Source organism: Puccinia triticina, chromosome 15A (assembly GCF_026914185.1).
Source record: "Puccinia triticina chromosome 15A, complete sequence".
NCBI classification, from domain to species: Eukaryota; Fungi; Basidiomycota; class Pucciniomycetes; order Pucciniales; family Pucciniaceae; genus Puccinia; species Puccinia triticina.
In genome coordinates, this window is record NC_070572.1 from 754,466 (window position 1) to 778,291 (window position 23,826).

The 23,826-nt window shown below is 45.0% G+C and overlaps 4 protein-coding genes across 4 annotated transcripts; 2 read left to right on the forward strand and 2 right to left on the reverse strand.

Moving 5' to 3' along the window:
* Nucleotides 1-3,436: 3,436 nt before the first annotated feature.
* Nucleotides 3,437-5,267, forward strand: PtA15_15A86 (uncharacterized protein; the record flags this gene model as incomplete). Its single annotated transcript, XM_053163741.1, has 5 exons — nucleotides 3,437-3,650; nucleotides 3,936-4,049; nucleotides 4,156-4,328; nucleotides 4,402-4,696; nucleotides 4,768-5,267. 5 exons carry the CDS (start codon nucleotides 3,437-3,439, stop codon nucleotides 5,265-5,267), a joined length of 1,296 nt encoding a protein of 431 aa, XP_053027250.1.
* A 1,303-nt stretch (nucleotides 5,268-6,570) lies between these two features.
* PtA15_15A87 (uncharacterized protein) lies at nucleotides 6,571-8,728 on the forward strand (the record flags this gene model as incomplete). Its single annotated transcript, XM_053163742.1, has 9 exons — nucleotides 6,571-6,598; nucleotides 6,673-6,827; nucleotides 6,920-7,466; nucleotides 7,577-7,782; nucleotides 7,887-7,942; nucleotides 8,010-8,139; nucleotides 8,223-8,327; nucleotides 8,448-8,560; nucleotides 8,644-8,728. The coding sequence occupies 9 exons, from the start codon at nucleotides 6,571-6,573 to the stop codon at nucleotides 8,726-8,728; spliced, it is 1,425 nt and encodes a 474-aa protein (XP_053027251.1).
* A 7,262-nt stretch (nucleotides 8,729-15,990) lies between these two features.
* PtA15_15A88 (uncharacterized protein) lies at nucleotides 15,991-19,490 on the reverse strand (the record flags this gene model as incomplete). Its single annotated transcript, XM_053163743.1, has 4 exons — nucleotides 15,991-17,314; nucleotides 17,924-18,761; nucleotides 18,851-19,159; nucleotides 19,241-19,490. 4 exons carry the CDS (start codon nucleotides 19,488-19,490, stop codon nucleotides 15,991-15,993), a joined length of 2,721 nt encoding a protein of 906 aa, XP_053027252.1.
* A 1,061-nt stretch (nucleotides 19,491-20,551) lies between these two features.
* PtA15_15A89 (uncharacterized protein) lies at nucleotides 20,552-22,900 on the reverse strand (the record flags this gene model as incomplete). The annotated part of the gene is made up of 8 exons (XM_053163744.1): nucleotides 20,552-20,629; nucleotides 20,737-21,035; nucleotides 21,100-21,429; nucleotides 21,533-21,637; nucleotides 21,708-21,836; nucleotides 21,917-21,988; nucleotides 22,120-22,342; nucleotides 22,739-22,900. The coding sequence occupies 8 exons, from the start codon at nucleotides 22,898-22,900 to the stop codon at nucleotides 20,552-20,554; spliced, it is 1,398 nt and encodes a 465-aa protein (XP_053027253.1).
* Between the last annotated feature and the right edge of the window lie 926 nt (nucleotides 22,901-23,826).

Genomic DNA, 23,826 nt, shown 5'->3' on the forward strand with positions numbered 1-23,826 from the left:
AATATATGAATGAATTGGATAACCATTCTTGTAAATGTTTCAATGTGGTGCGGAGAAGAAAAATTGTAACATAAAATGTTGTGGATTTATTCTTAAAGCACAATGCCAAGAAAATGTAAAACAGATATGATTCTAAACTGAATTAATAATTCCTATCAATGAGCATGAAAGTGGAATGCTTTTGTTTTTGCATTTAAAAAAGTGAAAGAAGAAACTGGGTGGCATGCTTTCAAGTTTATGGGGACCAGTCACCATGCTGTGTGGAATCCATTTGAGGTCTTGAGGGCATGGTTTCCTTGTGAAAACTAACAGTTATTTTTCTCTCAATCAACATCTGTGAGTATAAAATATTTTACGGCAAGTCAGCCACTAACTTTCAAGAAAAACAGTCATTCTATTCAAAAGTTCATGATAGGAAGGGAGTTGATGATTATTTGGATGGAGAGCTGGATTTTGTTTCAAAACCATTTCTTCATACCAAAATCCAAACACTGATATTGAAATGTTGCATGACTCTTTTGCTTTTTGTATTCCTGCTCTATTCAATTTCAATGACAAGTACTTATGCACAGAACTAAATAAGCTTTCTGGTGACTGAGGATTTGGGAATGGAATCTGAACCCAACCAAATATGGGTAAGCTACTTTCAGTTTGACTGAACAAAACACTCATAAACCATTCCATGAGGTCATCATATTTTGCCAACATTGATTTGTCCAAGTTTTGAAATGCAATACTGTATATAATACCCAGAAACTCAGCTATTTGAGTTATCCTGCGTCTAAGAAGCTGCATTTTTGTTACTTTTGCCTTTTGTCTTGCTTCAAAACCCCTCAATCCAACAAAAGCCTCCTGGTATCCAGAATGAACTTGAGATTGAGCAAGTGGAATGAGATAAAGGGGCAAATCCTTGAGGCTTATCATCTCTCTATGGTATAAATCAAAGCGGCTTCTAGACACATAATCATGAACTTTGAGTTGAATATCCAATCTGATTTCTCCTGGGATGGCTAAACTTAAATCTTTTAGCCTTGGTTTAAGAATGTGTGAATTGAGCAAAGCCTTGGTGAATTCTTCATTCTGATAGCTATCAATAAGATTTATTTTGATGTTGTTGTCATATACAACTGTACGCTCCCGCTCCAAATAATTTCTTTGAACATTACTTATTTCATAAATTGAATTCCAATAAATCTCAGGACCCTTGATTCTTCCCAGCCTACCAAGGTTAAAATTAGATTTTTTTTGATACCAATAACCCAGCAAAGAAAGTGCCAATTCAGCTTTGTGATGAAAATCTATTCCTTTCCAATCCCAGTAATGCAAAACTAATGACATTACTGTCTTGATGCTGCCAAATTTCTTTCCAGATTTTTCTGCCTCTTCCAATGTTCCATCAAACCAACCCCACAACGGTAGACCATCTTCACTTTGTTCAAAGAAGATCCCTCCAAACCACTTAATCAAGTCTTCCAGCTTATTTTCCATCTGATTGCCCAGGATTTTTTGGCTTGCCCCACATGAAATAGAAATTCCATGAAAAAGTACTAAAATTTCTAAAATTTTTGCAAGTTTATCCTGCATACATCTCAAGCTTCTTGTGGAGTTTTTTCCTCTTAAACCTGTTGGTTGGATCAAAAAGCCACAATCACCGTGGATTTTCTTTCTGTGCAAGTCATGGGGAGCTTGAATGAGCTCAACTTGCGGGCTGTTCAACTTGATCTTTCGCCAATGGTTGGAAGCTGGTAGTTTGTTCATGATTTTTGTTGATTTATCTTCAAATTCCTGCAGAAAATCATTGATGGTTGATGACTGTTCAGTTTCCCCAACACATATGTTTGCCCATGCAAGCAGGGGACCCCACTGTGCATCCAATTCCATGATTTCAAAGTCCCCTGGTCTATGCTCAAATGCACGTCTAATTGGTTCCTGATTTGCAGACCTGAGGTTGTCCTGATTTTCTTTCATCAATTGGAATTCTTGGCAAACTTTTGATTTTCTGGTCTGATCTTTTCTCTTACGCTTATTGGATACCAAGACAGTACTGAAATCCTCAGCATCTCGGCCGTTGGTGGCCACTGATGATTTAGGCTGAAAATCACTTAATTCTTCTCTGTCTTTTTCTTTTTGTCACCCGCCAACAATCCATAAATGTCAGGACAGGGTTTGGTATGTATGTGAAGTTTACCTGAGCTCTGTAGAAGACTTTGGCTTACTTTGCAGGACCACTTGATCAGCGGGCATGGTTCTGCTGATTGTTGCGGTATCTTGGGGCCGATTGCCTGAGTTGGTTAAATTTTCTTCCCACCACCCATCATGATCTAATCATCCGTGGCCAGCGGGCACAGATGCAACCCAAGGAGCCACATGATCAGTCATATTTGACCCATGTGGGCCATGGGTGAAAGCATATACACTCACCTTCTGGTCGAAAGTCGTTATACCTTTCAGGCAAATTGTTTATAAAATTAGCGGAGATGTTGGGTGCTGTCCTGCCATCTTGGCCGGTCGAGGGTTGAAAATCTTGGATTTCTAGACCTCCCAATTGATGAAAGTTGGGTCTCGATACGTGAGGGCCAATGACACCGCTTGTTGAAGGCACCAGTCCGGCATGAAATGGCATGCAATGAGTGCCAATAGATGACCCCAAATAGGAAATTAAGGCAAGATTTGCGCCAAGCAAGCAAGGATGACGAGCTGCATTCATTTTGGAAAATTAGTGTAGTTGAAGGGTGTTGGAGGACTTCCCTTCAAGTCTGGCACCCTTGCAGATGCTGATTTAGACCCAAAAAGTCTAGACTTTTGCAGGGAAAATGTATTGGGGCTGTGGACCTAGTGGCCCGCAGATCTCAACGGGAGTGGTCCATTTGTGGAGAGTTTGAAAGCCTTCACAACCCATTGCGTCATCCTTCTTCTTTTCAAACAGGGAACCTTTGTTTTTGAGTAACTCTTATCAATGATCTACTACGTATGACGATCACAATGCTATCTCCCTCAAATGTGTTTTGAACTTACAAGTAGCTCAGTTTTAAGTTACATATTAATTAGTTGTAATTGTCAATCACTTGTATTACGGGGTTCATGATCATTATGTACCATCTTCCCATTTCCTAGTACATATCTCCATGCCAGGTAAAAATTGGGATAAATCTCCTTTACAAACGGTCAATTATAAATACGTTCTCGAGGCTAATGTTGAAGTTGAACCATTACCAGACAGAGCTCGGATAGGCTCGGATATTGAGATCCAAGTGTCCGATCCGCGGCTGGTTTGTGCGGTCGGATTCACCGTCGGGTGGCGTTGCCCGGGGCCAAGCCCGCAAATCAAACATCTTCTTCAGATACCCGGTCGAAATTCACGAAAACGGTTCGTCGTTAATGTTTAACATCATGCCGAACATAGATATCGAAATCGCACCGAGAACATCTTGAAAGCATGGCAGCAGGCGTAGTCGAAGCGACTGGAAATGTCCGGCTAGCGCTATCCCCAAACGACGGGGAAGAATACGAGGAGAAGGACGAGAGATCAGGAAGGAACACATATCGGGAGAAAGCCGAATCGGTCAGAAGCATTGAGGATACTTTCGAGCAACTTGCAGAATCCGCAAATGATGAAAGCCAAGAAGAATGGGAATCTGATTCCGAAGAAAGTGAAGAGACAGAATCAAAATCAGAATCAGAATCAGAATCAGAATCAGAATCAGAATCAGAATCAGAATCAGAATCAGAATCAGAATCAGAATCAGAATCCGATCCAAGTGAATTTGAATCGGACGCGAGTGACAATGAAGATCATTATGGACCAGCCGACTGGAATGTATTCATCACAAGAACATGGCAGCTGGAACGCTCAACAAACATCTGGAGCCACAAGTTATTACTCCGAACGACCAAGAGGCTGGTCGAACTGATCCTGGAAGCTCGACATGCCTTAGAAAGCTTGCCATGGAGCTCATTATGGAGATGCGTCCAGGAGCTGGACAAGTGGCTGAACCGATTCCATTCGTCTAACTCGTTCAAATCGCTGGGATTACTCCTCCCGATACTATGTATGTCAGCAATTTTCCTCTAACTCATGAAGCCGATGACAATGTAGCTGATTGGTTCGGCTCATACCTTGTTTTTGCTTGGGTTTGGGTTTCTTTGGAAAGACAGCTCGCTGGTTTGATGATCTTGACCACCGCATCCATGATCCTGAAATCAACTCGAAAACCTATCGACAAGGCTTAGACCGAGACGAAGCCAAGGCGCTGGCCGTGATGCAACAAAAGTGGCCGAAGCTGCGAAAGCAAGAGACAAATGTTGACCTCTGTCAGATTATCGAACAAGTAGGTTTTGCTCTGCATAGACCGTTTTGAAGATTTTGCACTGAGGTTGGATTTTCTGGTCGAATTCTATCAGCATCCGGTTCATATGCCTATCGTCGGTCTTTGTGACCTGCCCACTCGGGCCGTCCTCGATTCCCTCGAGCGCGTTCTCTTGGGCCTATCCCGCCGAGTAGCGCTTCCTGGTCTCAAGCTGACTACGCTGCCAGCAGCAGTGGTCAACTTCAAGAATGTGATCTCATGGTACTTGTCGTTTGGCCCGATCTTTGGCTTCTCCTCCAGCAGCCCTCTTCGCCCTTCACTTGCAGACCGGACCCGAGACATAATCCTTGGGATTAAAGATCTGGATCTTTCGCGGAACTCACTGACAGGTATTAATTACACACGACTACTGGGCTCAGGTCAGCTTGTTGACTAATGTATGCCCCCCCCCCCCTCTTAGAAATCCCCCGGAGTCTGCCGCTGGTCCTTCCTGGCCTGTGCAAGCTGAATCTCTCTGGCAACCCGCTCGGCTGTCTGCCTGCAAGCCTCTGCCAATGGAAGCTGGTGAAACTGAGTGTGGACCCGCCCACGCGTCAGCCCTCAGGCCGGCAACGGCTTGCTCGCATCCTGGCCTGCGCAAGTGACCCCCCAACGCTAGTAGAAAGCTGCTTGAGCCGTCTGATCAAGTCTCCGGCCCGGCCGGGCTTACCAGTCGTTCCCGCCCCTCAGCCCCCGCTCCCAGCCCATCTATCCCGCGCACTCGCAAAGGGACGCCTCTGCGACAACTGCCACCGCTTCCGGTGGTCAGCCCAGAAGGCCATATATCTTCGTGCCCCTCCCGACTATGCGATCCGCGGATTCAATGGGAACCGCTTGAAACCTCACTTCCTCATCCTCGGCCCTTCGTTCCTATGCCCCGCTTGTCTCCACCTTCATTGCATCCGCACCCACGCTTTGTAACAATGGCGCCAACAACTCTATGCTTGATTTGTATTCTTCCTGCTACCCTGTCCACTACATAACTCCCAAGAGGAACTATTCAGGGATGTAACTGGAAATCAATAGCAAAAGCGGGGGGATATCCACCGATTGCCAAATTCGTACTCAAATCAATTCACACTGTGCCGTCGAAAGCCTGACATCCATCACTAGGTTTTCCTCATGTAACTCGAATTCTGTGCAGTTGGCCCACTCCACGCCCCCAAGATCAGATATTGCATCGGACTTTGATTATGCAGAGTACACCACGGGTGCAAAAAGATATTCCAAAGCCGGATTGAATCCGGCTTTGAAATATTTTCCAGCTCATTCAGTATGGACGTCGCCAGGAACAAGTCACAGCATCCGCATTTGAGATATTTTGAGAATATCTCAGAAACCACTCTGAGTGGTTTCTGAAATATTTTTCATAAATTTAGGGAATTGGTTTCCCACAGAAATCAGGGAAAAGTTTGATTTCAATAGTAAAAATGGGAGGAAATATTTACAAAGGGGCTTTGAAAATATCTTTCTCTATTTTCCTCATAATATTTCCACAAACCAGCGGATTATTTTCAGACCACATCCGAAAACTTTTAGTGCACCCTTGGTGTACCTGAACCCAGCCAGAGGAACCACAGCAAGTGAATGCAGACTGTACAAAGGCCTTGATGATGAAACAACACATCAATCATGTTCAAAATTGATTTCCAAACCACTTTCTACATAAAATTGTAAGATCCACATGTCCACAATCTTAATAGGATGGCTCACATTTGAAATCAATTGCTACTGGTTTGCTTGCGTGGCTCTGCTTGCTGGTTTTGGAAGATTGTTATTTCACCAGCCAAAACATCAAGTAACATTATAAACCAAGTAGGGGCCTTGGTTTCCAAAGGTTGCCAATTTTTTACTGTTTTATAGGTTATTCAAACTTTAAGAATTAATGAATGTTAGGCACTACTTCCTTCCAAGGCCAGGAAGGCCTGCTTCTATAATGTTGTTCCTAGTCCACCAAAAGACAAGAATTTCATCGCCCCATTCTGTTGTGCTCATCTGCGGGACAAGAGCCCTGCGCCGAGTTGCTTCGCGAATCCATGCTGGCGCGTCTGCCGGCTCTCGACTGCTCGCGCATCTAGAACTGCGCCCGCAGATGACGTCAGAGACAGGCGTCAGAGGGTGAGGTCAGCCACCACGGCATGGCGCTTGGCCGGACACCCGCAGACGGTCAACAGGAAAATCCAACGGGCAACACACACAAGGACGACAACTTCTCTCGAATCCAATGGTCTTCAACAGTTTGGTCTATCCTGGTCAGTTCATGTATCCGCTTGAAAGGCACATGTGATCTCAAAACTAATCTCTGTGGATCCCAAATGAAACGAAGCCCGTAAACATGCGGCCAAGGTGTTTGAAAAACTGATCCTTCAGAACCCGGGCTACCACAGGAATAACCTGCCCATCTTATACCTACAGGGGTCTGGAGTCGAATGTAGAGACGATAGCGATCGGGAGTTGCCGTTTCATCAGGAAGCCAATTTCGTAAGCCCACCTGTTATTTTCCCGGAGGTCCAGAAAGGAGAGGGGATTCTCTTGAAATCCAAGCTGAACATAATAAATGCTTGATATTGAAGATGTATCTCACTGGGGCACACAACATACCAGATGCCTCCGTATTGATCTCGATCGCCAAGTCCGAAGAAGCGTCAAGTCAGACTGCACCACAACAGGTGATCGACGAGAGCGAAATCACGACGGTACTCTTCATACCCACTGTCGATCCATTACACGTTATGTGGTCAGGACTGCCTGAAACGACGACGCAGATCCACGCCCGTTTGGGCGACTTGACCGCGGTGAAATACAAGACACAGCTTCCGGGCCATCTGAGTTCGGTCCAGAAGGGCAAGACGGCGGTGATCACCTTACCTACAACCTCGCACGAACTGGCCAGCTCGGATCCGACACTATTGGCGGCGATTCAGGAAGCGCGAGTGGTCAAGACGGATGAGGAAATCCAGTTGATTGCCCATGCTAATCAGATCTCATCCGCTGCTCACACCTCGATAATGTGCCTCATCCGCAATCGTGCCCTCCACTCAGAGTCTGATGCCGAGATCGTCTTCCGAAGTGAATGCCATCGACGGGGATCGAAAACGCAAGCCTATGAGCCAATCTTCGGTATTCATCCCGCCGTCCATCCAATCCTCATACACATACCACCAGCAAGCTGAACTCAACCGCTCCTCCCTCTTCCTAAAAACTCCCCCCGTCAATGTGACTACACTCAGGCTACGGTGTCCATGCAGGAACATTGCATTACACATCAAACGACGCCAAGATCTCGGAGGATTTCTCTGGCGTCTTGCTGGTCGATGCTGGCTGCGAAACATACGGATACGCATCCGATATCACTCGCACTTTGCCGCTAGGAAATCGGGGCAAATTCACCCCTGAGGCTAGGGATATCTACTCCATCGTGCTCGACATGCAAGAGGTGTGTATTCACGCCCCTACCCTTCTGCGATCTTTCGATAGGATTTTCCTTGGCTTTAATCCTCACTGCGCCCATGTTATTTCGGTGTTCAATCTATCTTCAAGGCGGCTATAAAGACTATCAAAGCAGGCATCGAATGGCAAGAAATCCAAATCCTCATGTAAGTTCGGCCACACCACAAGCTTCTGATCCAAGCTGATGCGCAATTTTTGCTTGCTTGGGATTAGGCATAAGGTAGCAGCAAAGGGGCTATTGAAACTGGGGATTTTACGAGGCCTGACGGTTGATGAATGCTACGAAAATGGACATGTGATCCCGTTCTTCCCACACGGAGTCGGGCATTTTATTGGCTTGGATGTTCGTCCTGCTCCCTCTTCTTCTATGATCAGAAAATTGACACGTCCAAGTGTTAATCAATTCGCATTTTTTTTTCTATGTAGACTCATGACGTTGGCGGTTTTCCGAATGGGAAAGGCACTCATCCGACACTCAAGTATCTCAGGTTACAGAGAAAATTGGAGGCGGGAAACGTGGTGACTGTTGAAGTGAGTCAAGTTTTGCAGTCATATATCATATAGCTTCTTTGGATTCGTCGCTTTTGCTCGGTTTGATCATGTGCGATGATATAAATTGATTGAATGAATCAATCCACATACACAAAACAGCCTGGACTATATTTCAACCAGTTTCTATTAGATCCAGTTAAAGGATCTGAAAACATCAACCATGAAGTTCTGCTCAAATACGTGAAAGTAGGCGGAATAAGAATCGAAGACAAGTGAGGCTTTTGAATCCTTCTGTCACCCTTTTTTTCATAAATAAAAGCTGAGGGTAATGTTTCTTTGTAATCTTCAACTACAGCGTCGTTGTCACTGAAACAGGCTGTAAAAACTTGACTCAAGTCGTCAAATCAATTGACGAGATCGAAAAACTTACTAGCTTCTAACACATTGACCGATTTAACAAAGCCCCCCCCCCCCCCCGCCGTGGCTATACTTCCCGGAAGCCATCGGTCCAATATTGGCAGAAGTTGTTGTCAAGCTAGAAGAATCAAATAACCAAACAGACAGACCAGTTGTTTTGTACTTGTAGTCACTGAGTAGGAAAGATACAATTGCTCAAATGTAAAACAAGGGGCTTGTTTAGCTTAAAGAACAAGGGTAGTTGTGATGGATTCATCAGAGGGGTTCACAGTAGAATTTAAAAATAACTTTAGAGCCCATTTTAAGGCCTTTGTGAACTACTTTTGAAGAAATATAGAAGTTGTTCTCATTGCCCCTGGATGTGGACTGGTTTTGTTTTTTTTTTGAAAAAAAAGGTTGTTCATAAAGCCCTTAAAATGGGCTCTAATGTGTTTTCAAGATTCTATATTGTGTTCTTAGTTTGGGTAAGTAGTGTGAGTGAAGTAATTCATAAATGGGTGTCAAAAAAGTTGAGTGTCAGCTAGAGATGGCACTTGGGTACCTGTTTGCAGGTACCCGGCACACGCAAGCAGGTACTCTGTATACCCGCGCAGCACACGCCGGCGGGTGCCAAATGCGGGTGCAGGTGTCCAGTTTCTGGGCAAAAAAAAAAAAACGGGTACCCATCCGGGTACCCACCCAACCTGTTGGGTCAATAGATTGGCAGCCTGTCAGCCTTAGAGATACATCAATTATCCAAAAGACTGCAATAACTTAGTAAATAATAATAATTATTAAATTATTATTGCAGGATCAGATTCCTCATCATAAATTAAGGGGGGTCACCCACTTAAAGTACCCCCTTATTCCTATTCCTTCATGTACTAATTTTATAAATAAGAATTGGCCCCAGAAAGCGCCTAAAAATAGTATTACATACATAAATTTAGTAAAATAAACAGTGTACATAAAATTAAACTGTTGTACATTAATGAGTAATATTACTTGTGTAAAAATACCCCGTGAAAGTATTATGTAGACTTCTACTGAAGCTTTTTCACATGACAGAAGCTTTTTCACATGACAATTGGTTATAAACATGTCATGTGACAGAGTCAGGGAAATTAGTCTATTACAATACAATTAAATTACCCACAGCCAAGCCCTTTTCACAGCTACACTCCTGGATACTCCCATAGGGAGAAAAGGACTCAGTGTTTACGCATACTGAAGTCCCCTCTATAAATAGAGGCTTATTTGGTCCTCAGGAAAAGATCCCCCAGACCATTCACCGCCCATAAACTGTAAGTTTGCCGTGAATATTCTCCTCTGCTACATTTGTAGCGCCTTTTCCTTATAAACCATCCCCAGCACGTAAAATCCACTGGATTAAACCCTTTAAATCATCAAAAATCCCTTATTAGCATATTTAAAGCTTTATCCTTATAAGTAGTTGCCGTAAGACCTCCGCCTCTGTCAAGCAGCCAATCAGTTTAAGCGCTTACCAACTACTTTTTACGCCAAATTTATTCCCTGTAATTAATAATTATACATTATTAATTACATAATAAATCCTCCTCTTTTAAAGAGTGTTTAAAACCCTTGTAGTGGTCATATTTGCCATGTAGCAAGTTTAGTAATTAACATTACTAGTGTTTACATCAGCACAGTTATAGTGCTAGGGCCCAAAAACCCTTAATTTTGACGGGTTTTTGCCCTAAGCTTCATAAACAGAGCTGTCACAGCCCAGCGGGAGCACCGCGCAATTTATGTAGCCTGGGAGCGCCGGGCACAGGAATCAGCAGGATGTTACATGGCTACTGTCAGCCTTAGAGTCAAAGCAGTTGACCTAAAACTGCCTTCTATCTCCATTTTATACCTAAATGTGTTTATATCTTTTTAACCTTAAGGCTTAAGGTTGTTTTGACTTCAGATTCTGATTTCTCATGCAATTTTACCCCTAGTTACAACTTATCATTTCTTTGTAACTCTAGTCCTGCCCTGAGTTCTTGTGTCAGCCTTAGAGTCAGCGCAACTGACCTAAAAGTCTGCCTTTTCTACATCTCAAATTATTTGAGCACAATAACACCAAACAAAACATTGATCTGCAAGCTCTAAGTTCCTCCAATTAGGTCCCACGACTCAATGAATTAGGTTTAATCTGCCAAGTGTGTAAACTATTGGGTCTCACAACTCAATGAATTGCGGTTGGGTCCCGCAACTCAATGAGAGTTATGGCGCGCATGCGCAGTTGTGACGTGGCAGCGCTACCAGGCGCGCCAACCACATCTTGTACATGTGGTTGGCGTGCCTGGTAGCGCTGCCACATCACTACAAGATGTGGTTGGCGCGCCTGGTAGCGCTGCCACGTCACAACTGCGCATGCGCGCCATAACTCTCATTGAGTTGCGGGACCCAACCACAATTCATTGAGTTGCGAGACCCAATTGCTGAAGCTCACTGCTCTTAGGATCCATCCAACTCAAAATCTCAACCATTGCAACTGACCATGGCCACCACCACCACCACCAGCAGGAAGCGTCGCAAGCCTCCAGGATCACCACCTCAATCCTCAAGTCCTATAATTTCTTCCCAATCTCAAAACCATCCCCCCCAGAAACAACGATCAAGCAGAACTATAATTGTTGTTCCACTCAAAAAACGGCAAGATCAAGCCGGGAATCTTGTGTCAATGGAAGCAACAACAGAAGAAAAAGAGTTGGGAGAATAATGTGGAGTAGTATAAATTTAAATTTACTTTAGTGCTGTGAAATGAAAAAGAGCTTGATCTGCAAAAAACCTTTGCTGGACCAGCGGGTACCCGCCAGCAAGTACTTGGTATACCTGCCCAGCACACGCCGGTGGGTGCCAGGTGCGGGTGCAGGTGTCAAGAATCTGCAAAATTTGAGGCAAGTACCCGCACCCGCAGTGGGTACCTGGGTGCGAGAGGCCATCTCTAGTGTCAGCATCCATATTGGTGGTTCAGTTAGTATGCTAGTTGTGAGTATCCAAGTGTGATATGTCCCAAGCCAATCCTTCCCAGTCCCAATTAAACTGAGTCCACTGGGTTGCAACAGCTTTTTTGGAATGTCAGCAAAACCTCTTATGTTCTCAATTTGTCAAAATTCTTTACTTGCTAATTTAACTAAATCCCTCTATTGGAGAGGGACCCTGCAAAGAAGGGAAGTGGAGGCAGCAGGTGTACATAGGGGGTTGTAGGTTTATGCCTGAACCCCAACACCTTTTTATCTGCTTCTCTAGAAATGATGAATTTCTCAGGGAGGAAGACACAGGATTACTGCCCCCCTCTTCCTTTCTTTCTACACTTGCCATGGGGAGCTGTGGCCCAGAAACCTGTAAAAATTACCAGGTGAGAAGCACCAGCTGGAATAAACACCATGATATGTGTTGTGACTTGATTCACAGTCTTATGTATTCTGCTGTGAATCTCTTCTGTGGAGTAGGGTACAGTCCCCAATGCCAGAGGCTCCTTGATGATAATAATCTACATTACCGTCATCATAATCATCACTTGAAAGGACCCAGGAAGCCCCCTATAGATGGGGGTAATGAAAATGTTAAATGTATGATTGTTTTGGCAAAAACTCAAAATGGTAGGCACAAAAATGGTATTAATGGGATTTTGGGCCCTCAATGGTAAGCACTTCAAGTGTATGAAATTTTTCCTGGGTAAGGGAGGGTAGTAATTAAGATGCATGGAATTCCTGAGAGTGCAACAGAAACCCCCCCACCCCCCTCAGCAGCACACCTTGGCTTACTTTGGTACCCCACCTTGGTTCCCAGGTTTTTTTTTTTTTTTTGCAAACACCCCTCCCCCCCCTTTGCAGCAATGGTAGGCATTACAAATGTATGGAAACTGGGAAATCCCCTGAGTGTAGGTATGAAATGTGCATGAATGGAGTCAAAAAATGTGAGAATTTTGGTGAAATTCTGGATTTTACATTACCCCAATTTATAGGGGGTTTCCTGGGTGCCCACTTGAAAAATGTTTTGTTAGCCACAATCTCCACCATATGGAACATGTTGCATCTATTTACTGTACAATCAACCTTAACTGGAATTCTCCTGTACTGCACAAGGCTGTGCATCTTCATATAGGTTTCTTTTACTTTTACTCTTTCATGTGTTTTTGTTACCTAAGGCCCCGTTTGGCTGCTGTATTATATGTCATGAATGGCTGAATTTGGGACGCGCGACCCAAAGTTTGCCACCAAAACTCTGAAACCCCCGGGGGTTGCATGTCATAAATTCAACCATTTATGATGTATAACGCGGCAGCCAAACGGGGCCTAAGAATTTTACCTCATACTTTGGAAGAAACACTGTGATATGAAGAACATACAAAGCATGCACCCTCTACTGAAATTGGAGCTTCGGAAAGGCTTGCCCACCACTGCCCCGCAAGCTCCACACATACATAACTACAAACTCTCACCACAGGGGGTCCAAATATTATAAAAGGCAGTTGCCATTTCTTGTTTATCAGATCACAGAATCAGATCCACACAAGATGCCCAACTCTTGTTTGAGGGTTGCTTTTATAGTATGCAGCTTCCTAATGTTTGGCTTACAAGTAGTTTACCCAATGGAGGACATGATAATTGATGAGGTAGGCCCTGTCTCACCATCCCACATTGGAGATACTACCATGGATGCTAGGGACTATATGGATGAAGCTGTACCCATGACTGAGCAACAATCCAACACTTTCAAGAGGCCTTGAGAAAAATTGATTGCAAGCAATTCAGATCAATCATCTCAAGAAGGTAAGGCTACCCTTCTAGATAAAATGATCATAAATCTGGAGGGTAAAACCAAGAAAAATTGATTTGAATCTTCTCTGATTTTCTTGGGGATTCATCTCCTCAGGTATCCATACTAAATCTACTGTGTCAAAAAAACTCAGGATAAATGGTGGAGCAGACTTGGAAAGAATCACAAAGCAACATCATAAAACATTAGACAATTTTGATACTTGGAAGTCTAGTGTCTTAAACATGAGCTTATCTAATGCTCAGCTTACTAGAATTCAAATCCAGGTGGAAGAGATCAGAAATGCAGTGCATGGTTTATTTGAAAAAAGGATTTATGAGCTTCTAGATCAGCCATATAAACCCAAGGGATTGGAATTAATGGTTTCTGGAGAGGTCTTATCCATGGAGCAATGGGAAGGCATTTGTCTCAATTTGGTGGCTGATATTCACAAAATATGGGAATCTCCAGAGATTATGAATAAAGATGATTCAATCCCACTAATCAGAAAAGGAAGTGATTTAATGATTGATTTCTTTATTGATTTACAAAATCTTGGAATAATCAACAAGAACCGTCTCTCTGATTTCTTAAACAAAGAGGATGGGTCACGGATCATATCATCTTATGCCTACTACAGGTTCTGTAAACCACAATGGGAAGTATACAAGCTTTACATGAACTTCAATGTTAAACTAAGTCTTCTAGAAAGCCCTAAAACAGAAAAGATGGTGGATCTTTTGGAAGGTTAGTCTTGAATATAAAAATTAACTGATCATGCAAAATTTCTGAGAGGCTGATAATTGGTATTATTCTCTCACATCTTTCAAATATGAAGTTTTGAATGATGATGCATGGAGAAAAATTGAATTTGAATACCTAAAACATCAAATCATTGCATATACTAAAGATCCTACAAAAGGTTATGTTGAACCCATTGAAGATGTGTGTGAGATGTTCCTTGAATTAGCATCACCAAGCCCCATTTCCAAAATCTCAGCAACAAAAGTGAAAAATTTCATTAATGATGCCATGGAACATTTGGGGTATGGAATAGATGAAGAAATTACTGGCAGATTTGGGTTGGATGCAACATCCTTGATTGAAACCAAGTTTGTATATGATATGATTAGCTTCATACTGCGTTATCACAAAGATGTTACACCTGAAAATCAGGGAGACATGTTTTCCATTACCGCCCAGGCACTTGAGGCTGGTGTAATGATGCTATCAAGTTTATATCACTCAATTTATTCCAGGGCTAAAGAATATAAAAACCAAATAGGCAACATGCCTTGGAAACCTGATTTCTTGGTGAATGAAAATGAAAACAGATGGATTTCACTCTTTTCAGCAAGTGAAAAAGAGAAAGCAGAAATAGAAAATTTGGTTCAAGATCAAAAATTAAAGCTGAGCTCAGAAAAACTCAACCATCTTGTTGCAAAAAGAAACAAGTACTTTTCCTTATTTGACCAAATTCAGAATTGGGAGGGTGAAAAAAAGTTTGATTTTGGTATTTTCACTTTATTTGTACACTTCAAGAAATCTTATTATAAAATCTTTGACTATTATGAACATTTATTCCAAAAAAACCTTTCAAGAGAGGATTTACATGAAGAAATTAAAGATTTTGAATTTACTGAAGGTTAAGGATTTTAGTTGAGGTTCCCTTGCTTTGGTCTTAGCTCTCAAGTCTAAAAAATTGTTTCTACACCCTCTTCTATTCCATATCAAAGCATGTTCTGTAATGGAAGGATCTGTTTCACTTCCAGATAGTCTTTCAATTTTCTTGATCACATCTTTGGATTTCCCATTGTGACAGCCAAGTTCAACATCTCTGCTTTGCTATTTCCCTTTTTCCACAAATTTCTTGAAGGTTGAATTAACCAAGCTCAAATGCACATTTACTGTGCAAAAGCAGCTATTATGTACCCGCGTAGAGTTACAAAGGCAGATAGAATAGAGCATCCCATATTTCAACTGGGGGCAGTTGAGCAAGTATTTCTTGTAGTTTACTCTGTACTGATGCTCTTCACAAATCAAAGGAATACAAATCTTGAAAATCAAAGGAATACAAATCTTGAGCAATATCGCACTGCACTTAGATTCTTTGAGGCCCCATCAATCTGGTTGAAGCTGGTGATTTGAGTGTGGAACAATGGACAGTATCACAAGTTCGGATGATATCTGTAACCTGAGAGGATAAAAATTGGAATAGATCATAAGCCTTTCAAGTTTGACTTCGCACAATGCAGATGCCAACAATGACAATGGCTATATTCATGATTGACAATCTTATCTTAATCACTCTCCCCCTTGAGAAACACCCGGTCCTTTTTACCTAGTGGGGAGATGATTTATGCGTTGTTTGATTATTACAAAAAAATTAGCCCTGAGGAGTGACTATATGTTGCACAGTTCATGGAGATTATTAGATGGGTGTATATTGTTTAAACACTGGCTGTTTATGATAGTAAATGCCATAATCATGAAGGGTTACAGACTCAAGAGAGAGTTTTTTTTTTTTCTAATCTTAAAGGGTGGAAGAGTCAGACGAAAGACGATTATCAAACTCTAGGATAGCACGTAAAAGGCTAGAAGGGTTTGGCTTGAGGGGGACGACCTGAGGGTGGAAAGCGAAGTGGCTGGCGAGGAAGGCAGCGGTCGTTGAGCCGATAGCGGCGATCTTGACCGAGTCGAGGTGGAGCAGATCGTGGCTGAAGCTTGAGGCGGGCGGATTCCTCTGGAGAGATAGGAACTTGAGCTTGATCTGGACGAGGAGGTCGTTGATGTTCTCGAGGACTATCCGGCTCGAGTTCGGGCTAAAGAAGACCAGCCAATCGTTCTTCTTCTTCGCCCGATTCCCAGCCCGTCTCATCTCCGCAAGCTCTTCTTTGATCTCTTCTTCCATCCGCCTCCGCTCCTCGTCCCCTTCTTCTTTGCCTCTCTTATCCTCATCTTGTCTTCTCCGATCATCACCGCCGGACTCAGGCGAGCAGTCGTGGTTAGGAAACAACTCGTGTGGCTCGAAACGCGGCTGCGTTTCGGGCTCAACCGAGTAGACTCTTGTCGGTACTAATTCGAACCGGATTCGTCCCGTGCGCTCATCCTTACCATTCTCTTCTCTTTCTGCTCCGTTTTCTTCGTTGTGTTTTGATAGGTTTTCACTCAGACTTGAGTCTTGATGGCTGCCGATCAGATATAGCAGTCGGACTGTAGTCGGGCTAGTTGTGGCACAATATGCCCCTTCTTCAGTTTTGGTATCCTGATGTTTCTGGTGACCATTCAAATTGCTTCTTTGAGATTGTTTTGTACCTTTCCTAGAGAAGTAGTTTTTGATAAATTCAGCTAGTTTGTGCCCCGAACCCGATTCATTATGGCCCAAGATCTCGATCTCGTGGTTGAGCGGATTAGGGAAGATTGCAGGATTGCTGAAGTTGTTCAAGCGGGCAAGAGCATTGTGAGTGCTCGGGCCGACGACGAAGAATGGGATCGTGCGCCAATCTGAAGCGGACTGTTCTTGTTGCTGGCCCTGGCTAGTTTCCTGGTTAAGTTTCTTGATGGCCAGTTGGAGGGAGTCGACCGATCGAGCACTAGTCACCACCACGCCATCGAGCATCAACCGTCTTGCACCCATCTTGATCAACTTGGCTAGCTCGCCAACCTCTTCCTCTGAAACTTTCGTCCGCAGAATCGGCACAAATATCGGTTGGTACGCCCCCGTCGAAGCGAAAGTCTTGGTGTACTCATCCTCCGAATATCCAGTTGATTCGTTGGGGGTCTTGAAGAAGATTATGTTCTGCTTTTTCTCCGCAATAGAGGAACCGTTCATTCTGATCGACGCATGTCGTCGAGATCTACAACAATCCATTTTTGTTTGCGTCATTAAAGGCATGTGAAATGTTCGTGAAATCTGGCTATTCGGAGCATGTCAACGCTGTCGCATGTCACCGACAATTAATCAAAAAACTGGGCATAAAACTTGGGGGTTTGTTTTTCTTGTTTTTCCAAAAATTGCAATGCGGGGCTACATAGCTCAACAAAGTCCCTCCAGACTTCAGGCCCCCGGGGGTAGGCTGAACTCGCAAAGCACTGGCCTGGTAAGATTTCTTGCTTCAATGATATGTTTTCATTGTTTCAGAGAAAGTGTGGTCTTGTAGGGCTTGTAGCATCCTTTGAGAAACTCTACATCAGACCAAATTAGAAACAAATAAAAACTAAAAAGAGAGAAAAGAGAAAGGTGAAAAACTGACGGTGAAAATAATTAAAAGAAGAGCAACCAAATAATGGTGAAAATAATGAGAAGGAGAGTGATTAAAAAATGATAACAATAATTCAGATAAATCTTTTACATTAATCTTGAGTCTTGCACAATCATGGCTGGTAGCAAAACTAACAAGTGTTGTCTTGAGAAACACCTCAGGCAACAAGGTACCTAATTATTGTGTAATAGCCAGCCAACCCACCTGGGGTCATCTGCATAGTTGTCATAGAAGGTGATCTTCTCCATTTCTTCATGTAACTTTTCTCTGGTAATGTTGTTGCGGATTAAATCATCATAATGCTCAATAATAGTATAATAAGCTTGCTTGAAGTGCTTGATGAGACTTAATAACCCACTTTCAACGCTTTCTTCATCATCCCGGGAGATGATTTTGTAAAATGCGTAGTCATATCTTGCATTGAGATATGTGGTTGTTTGAATGTGTTTCTTTCTTTTCAGCTTTTCAAAGTTTGGCTTCAAGGTGGCATGTCCAAACAAATCCACAATTTCTTCTACCTGCTTTCCACTAACTGAAAAGAGTGAAATCCATCTGTTTTCATTTTCATCCACCAAGAAATCAGGTTTCCAAGGGGTTGGGTCCAATTCATCTTCATAATATCTAGCCCTGATATATAGTCTGTGATATAAGCTTGAAAGCCACATAACTCCAGCTTCAATTGCCCACATTTTGTCATAAGACAAGCTCTCTTGATTTTCAGGAATTGAAATATCTTTGTGGTGACGCAGGAGGTAACTAATCATGTCATATACAAGCTTTGTTTTGATCAATGAGTTTGCTTCAATTTCATCCCTTTCTGCAACTTCTGTCTTGAATTCATCTCCTAAATGCTTCATGGAATGGTTGATGAAATCTTGCATATTCTCCACAGAGACTTTGTCCATGTGTTCCAATTCAATGAACCTGTTGAATAAATGTTCCATCTGATAAGGAATTTCTTGGGGAGCATCTTTAGTATATGCCATGATTTGAGCCTTGAGGTAGTCAAATTCAATTTTTCTCCAGGCATCCTCTTCCAAAACTGAAAATTGTGAAGCAGATACAAAAATATTTTCAATAAGCCCTCCAGCAATTTTGGTTGGTTCTAAAAATTTACTATATTTGACTTACCTTTCAAAAGATCCCCCATTTTTGCTGTTGCAGGGCCTTCTAGAAGACTTAGTTTGATATTAAAATTCATGTAAATCTTGCACATGTCCCACGTGGGTTGACAAAATCTGTTGAAGGCATAAGATGAGATGATCCGTGAACCACCCTCCTTGTTAAGAAAATTGGAGAGACAGTTCTTGGTGATAATTTCAAGATTTTGTAAGTCAATGAAGAAATCAATCATGATATCACTTCCTTTTCTAATGAATGAGATTGATTCATCTTTATTGGTTGGTTCCAATAATTCCCATATCTTGTGGATATCTGCAACTGCATTCAGCCAGATCAACTCTAATCTCTCAGTGATTGATAAAGCAACATATCCATTGATCTGTCAATGATTGACAGAACCATTGGTGGCTGAGAATTCACAGGGAAGATCTTCCAGCTCTGAGATCCGTTTTTTGAATAGATTTCTAAGTGCATTTCTGATCTCCTTCATCTTTCCTTTAACTTGAACAAGTTTGTCCTCAGGTAATTTCATCTCTAGAACAGCACACTTCCAGATATCAAAATTCATCAATGTCTTTTTGTAGCATTGCTTTGTGCTTTCCAGATCTTGACCAGTTTCTGTTTGAAGTTGTTTTGAATCTTTGCTCATTTCAGGTTTGTTACGAATAGCGGAGTAAATCAAACAGCCAAAAGAAAGGAAAAAAGAGTAGCATTAAGTTTTCCAGTTTGTCTATTTGAATCTCCACCGTTAAGAAAAAAAAAAGAGTAGAAAGTTATCCCTACGTTCAAGAGATTTGCTTGTGATCAGTCTGTCTGAAGATGCTTCCCCATTTATGGGTAAAACTTTATTTCCAAGGTCCCCGGTGTCTGTGGTAGTCCCTCTAGCACGCAATTCCGAGCCAGAGCTTATGTCGACAGGTAACATGGCCTTCATCGGCTCAACTACTTGAAAGCTGAAAATGTTCAAGCAGCATATAATGAAAGTAATACATAGACGTGGATTGGGCATATTGCGGGTGTTTTGTGATCTGAAATGCTGAAGTGGGCGAAAATAAGATGGTGCAATTACCGCAGAAGTGAGATTTTTTGCCCTTGAATTTGTCCCTCCGTGAGGTGTTGCAGATTCTCCAGGTGACTATACTTGGGTTCCAGCGGCGAAAACTTGAAGGGGTATCTGGTTGACTGATTCAGTTTTACAGAACTGCGAACACTAGAAGTGTTGGAGCAGTGTTGGGCCGCCGCGGTGTGACGGCCACTAATCTTGGTACAGAGCTCCATACAAGCCCTGCTCATGGGATGGATGGACAATGCCAACAAAGCAGGGACTCTCAATGCGATGATCCTTCACTGCGACTGACTGGCAGTCGTTTCGCGGCTCGGCCATGCTCGACCAAACACGGGCCTCCCAGGACCGTCACCTTGTTCTTGCATCTCTAGGCATAGAAAAGCGTCAGGGAAAACGCATCCTTGGACCAGAACCCCAGCGTGTTTTCATTGAGGCGCGGGGCACATGACTATATACAATTTCACGAGGGACGGAGTCCCAGCGACAGAGAAGCGAGAGAGACTACTAGAATGGAGACCTTTTACCCGAGCGAACAATAGAGAGATCGTCACCAGGAAATAAAAATACAGAGCGAGAGGACGAGGGAGGAGGAGAGAAGATCTTGTAACTTCCGGATAAAACATTCTTGCATCCAGACGGTGGCTTCAGCACACGGCAGGAGTGCCGTCGCCAAAGCCCCCTTCGGGGCCGCGGGGGGTGTCACAGGCGCGAATGAGGCCGCACTTGAGAGAAGAGTCGTTAGCGGACTGGCGGCGAAGAAGGGGGAGCCGATCAGCATCCGAGGGCACGCAGATCTTGGGGGATGGGATCCGGAGAAAGGGGAGCTCACGGCGGCCCAGAGGGTGTCGAGCTTGTCGAAGTCTTTGGCGCTCCGGAGGTAGAGCTCCTCGAGCGGACGGACGGCGTCTCTGAGCTTGGCGGTCCTCAGCGGACTCAAGAGGGCCGAGTCGAGCCTCGAGCGTAGCAGAGGAAGCCCCGACGCCGGCCGGGCCCCCTTGGCCGCCTCCTTGCTCGCGATGCTGCTGAGGTCCAACGGGGCCACCTTCGGACGCGCCGCCACTGGCGCCTTCTGAGCCCCGTCCCCGCCAAACGTCTCGTGTAAGATCCGCGCGAGCAAGTTTGCTGAGCCTGTGCATCGGAGTCAAATCTCAGCCAATGGCGCTGCTCACAAAGTGCGGGTTTCGCTGTCTACCTTGGACTGAGAGCGTTTTCGCTTGATCTTCCATCGGCGCGATCGTGTCGGGGCCCTTTTCCTCGGCGCATGTTCCCGCATCGTCGGTTTTCTTTTCGGCGAGGGTGGCGGTCATTGGGGCGTGATCGGACGGCAAAAGATCAGGATCAGGAACAACGACGATGGACCCCGAGCTCTCCTCCTCTGGCTCGTCTACGGCCTTTTCTTCGGCCTCGGTCACCTGGCTGGGCTCCTCTGGAACAACAGTCTTCACGTCCACAAAGGGAGACTCCATTGGACGCTCGTCTGCCTCGGAACTATCACGGGCATGCTCGCGCAGAAACTCTATCACTGTTTTTGGGTAGAAAAGCGGAAGAAAAAGAGCAAGCACCGTAAACATCTTGACCACCTCTTCTGCTTTTGTCGACGAGAAAAGGAAATGTCTGGTACTCACTTGAAAATAGCTCTTGGATCGGGGTCTTGTGCACGATCTCCTCCCAGCCTGACGCAGCATCAACAGTGCTTTCCTCGTTAAAGAACTTGAGGCGATCGTAGGTGGCTGAGAAGGCGTATCAGAAATCATCATTATCTGTGCGCCAAGTGCCGGGGGACAACGAAATCGCACATACCGGTCTGCACCTCCTCGATCTCAAAACAGTCGAAGTTCTCATCCACGATCCGCGAAATGATGCTGACCATGTCAGAGTCGGTGTACACGAAGTTCTCGTCAAGCTCGTCGCCCTTGAACATTCGTATCACTGTTTGTTTTGGGCTTGAGTCGTAAGCTCGGTATCCCTTTTGGAAAGGGGAAAAAGAGGGGGGGGAAGACTGTACTTACAACACGGCTTCTTGGCTGCATCCTTCGCATCCTTCTCGTCCTCTTCCTTGACTCCATCTCCAAGCTCCCGCTCTAAACACGTTATCAGGACAGAAATGACACCCCAAGGTTAGATGGTGTGAGCATCAGTAATCGTACTCGCGATTTTTCCAATACCTAGAGTAGACAGACAGAAGACATGAGGAGGATGTATGGCTGCTTACCGCTTTGAAGGATGGTCTTGATGATATGTTGGCTGAACTCGTCATGATCGTCGTGCAAGACACACCCCTTCCCGAACACGACCGGAGCGTGGTCCTGTTCGGCCTCGGGCTGAGCATCCTTGGCGCCAACTACTGTCTCGTCATCTAACAAGAAATGCGGCCAGACGAAGAGGGAAAGGGCCGCGAAGGCCAGCAACGAAAGATCAGCTCCCCTGCGACACCTCTATACAACAACCAAGCAGACTTCTTGGGGGGTGGAAGGATCGGTCCAGCTGGAGCAGATGGCAAGGATGCTCTGCTCTGGAAGCAGCACAGACCGGGCGGGGAAAGGGTCCCGCCGGATCAAGCGGGAAGGACATGTACCTTTGTGGCCAGGAGCGCTTATTCTCGTGTTCGCGATTGCCGACGAGAGGCTAGCGAGGCTTTCGCGGGAAGAGATATCAGTCATGGCGAAGACTGAGCAAGAACGTGTGCCGTCGCAGGGGCAGACAAGATACAGAGCACTCGGGGGTTTTTGAGGGTCGAGTGAAGTGAGGAGGATGGATGGAGGCGCGGAGAAATGGAGGACGAGTGGGGCGCGGGTATTAATAGTTCTTGATGGGGCACACCGCCTACTCACTGGTGGAGCAGGGAGGACGAGTAGTGGACAAAGGCCATTGTCGACGCTGGCGATGGCCATCCACGCGCCAGGGAAGCGCTCATTTTCCGACCAACGGCCGTGTTTGGCGGGAGTGCAACTGGTCATTGTCTCTCTGGACTCGATCCAGCACTTGCGGTGCATGGAGTTGCGGTGCATGGAGTCGAGGACAATGGGGCGCCTTTGGTCCCCCGGAGCCTGTGTCCTCCATCAGCGGAGATTGGAAGGTCTCTGGACGGCTGCGTACATCGATCTGCTGCAGGAGCCTCCGCGGCAGGACTCGGGGCAAGGATGGCCGACATTCGCACACAGAAACAGATGAATGGCGTCTTTGGGAACAAAGGAGCAGCCAATCATGGATTGGGTGCCCGCCTGCGGTATTGGCAAAGCGGGGCCGAGACAAGGCATCCAAACTCTGCTTCGCCTCTGGAGCCTGGTGCCCCTGTGTCCTTCGTTGTTGGCCGAAGAAGAGGCTTGTCGAACGCTTGTTACGTAGTCCACACATGTGGAGCTTTGCAGGTTCCCCGCCATGAGGTTTACATACACCAAGAAAAGAAAGGGATCTTGGCTACAAGCCACCGCGGCCGGCGAGACAACGGTTTTCCGAGGCTGTGGGGCGTCGGGCATTGTCCCCTTCCAAGGACGAGCAGCAGGCTTCCTGGCCAAAGGCGCCCCAAGGCCCCAGTGTCCAGAGACGAGAGACCGGCGCTCGATCGCCTGGCCTTGGCCCAGCAAGCAAGGAGAGCCGGGCGATCCGGAGCCGCCATCGGGGCACAGTTTGCACACATCGGCCGGAGCGGGTGTCGGAAAGACGACCCGGGAAGTCTTGCGGGCTGAAGCTGGAGGAGAGGGTCCTCGCCGAGAGAGCCCCCGGAGCCGCGGGACAGAGGGACACACACACACACTGCGGCCGGAAGCTCTCCGCGCCTACAAGCCGGCCCGCACTTCTACACACCCCGACATCTACATTATGTGTCTCTCACCATTCTCACACGTTCGAGCCGCCAACCAGGCTCGCAAACTAATACCCACACAGCCTCTAAAAACAAACACACACAGACACACAGACA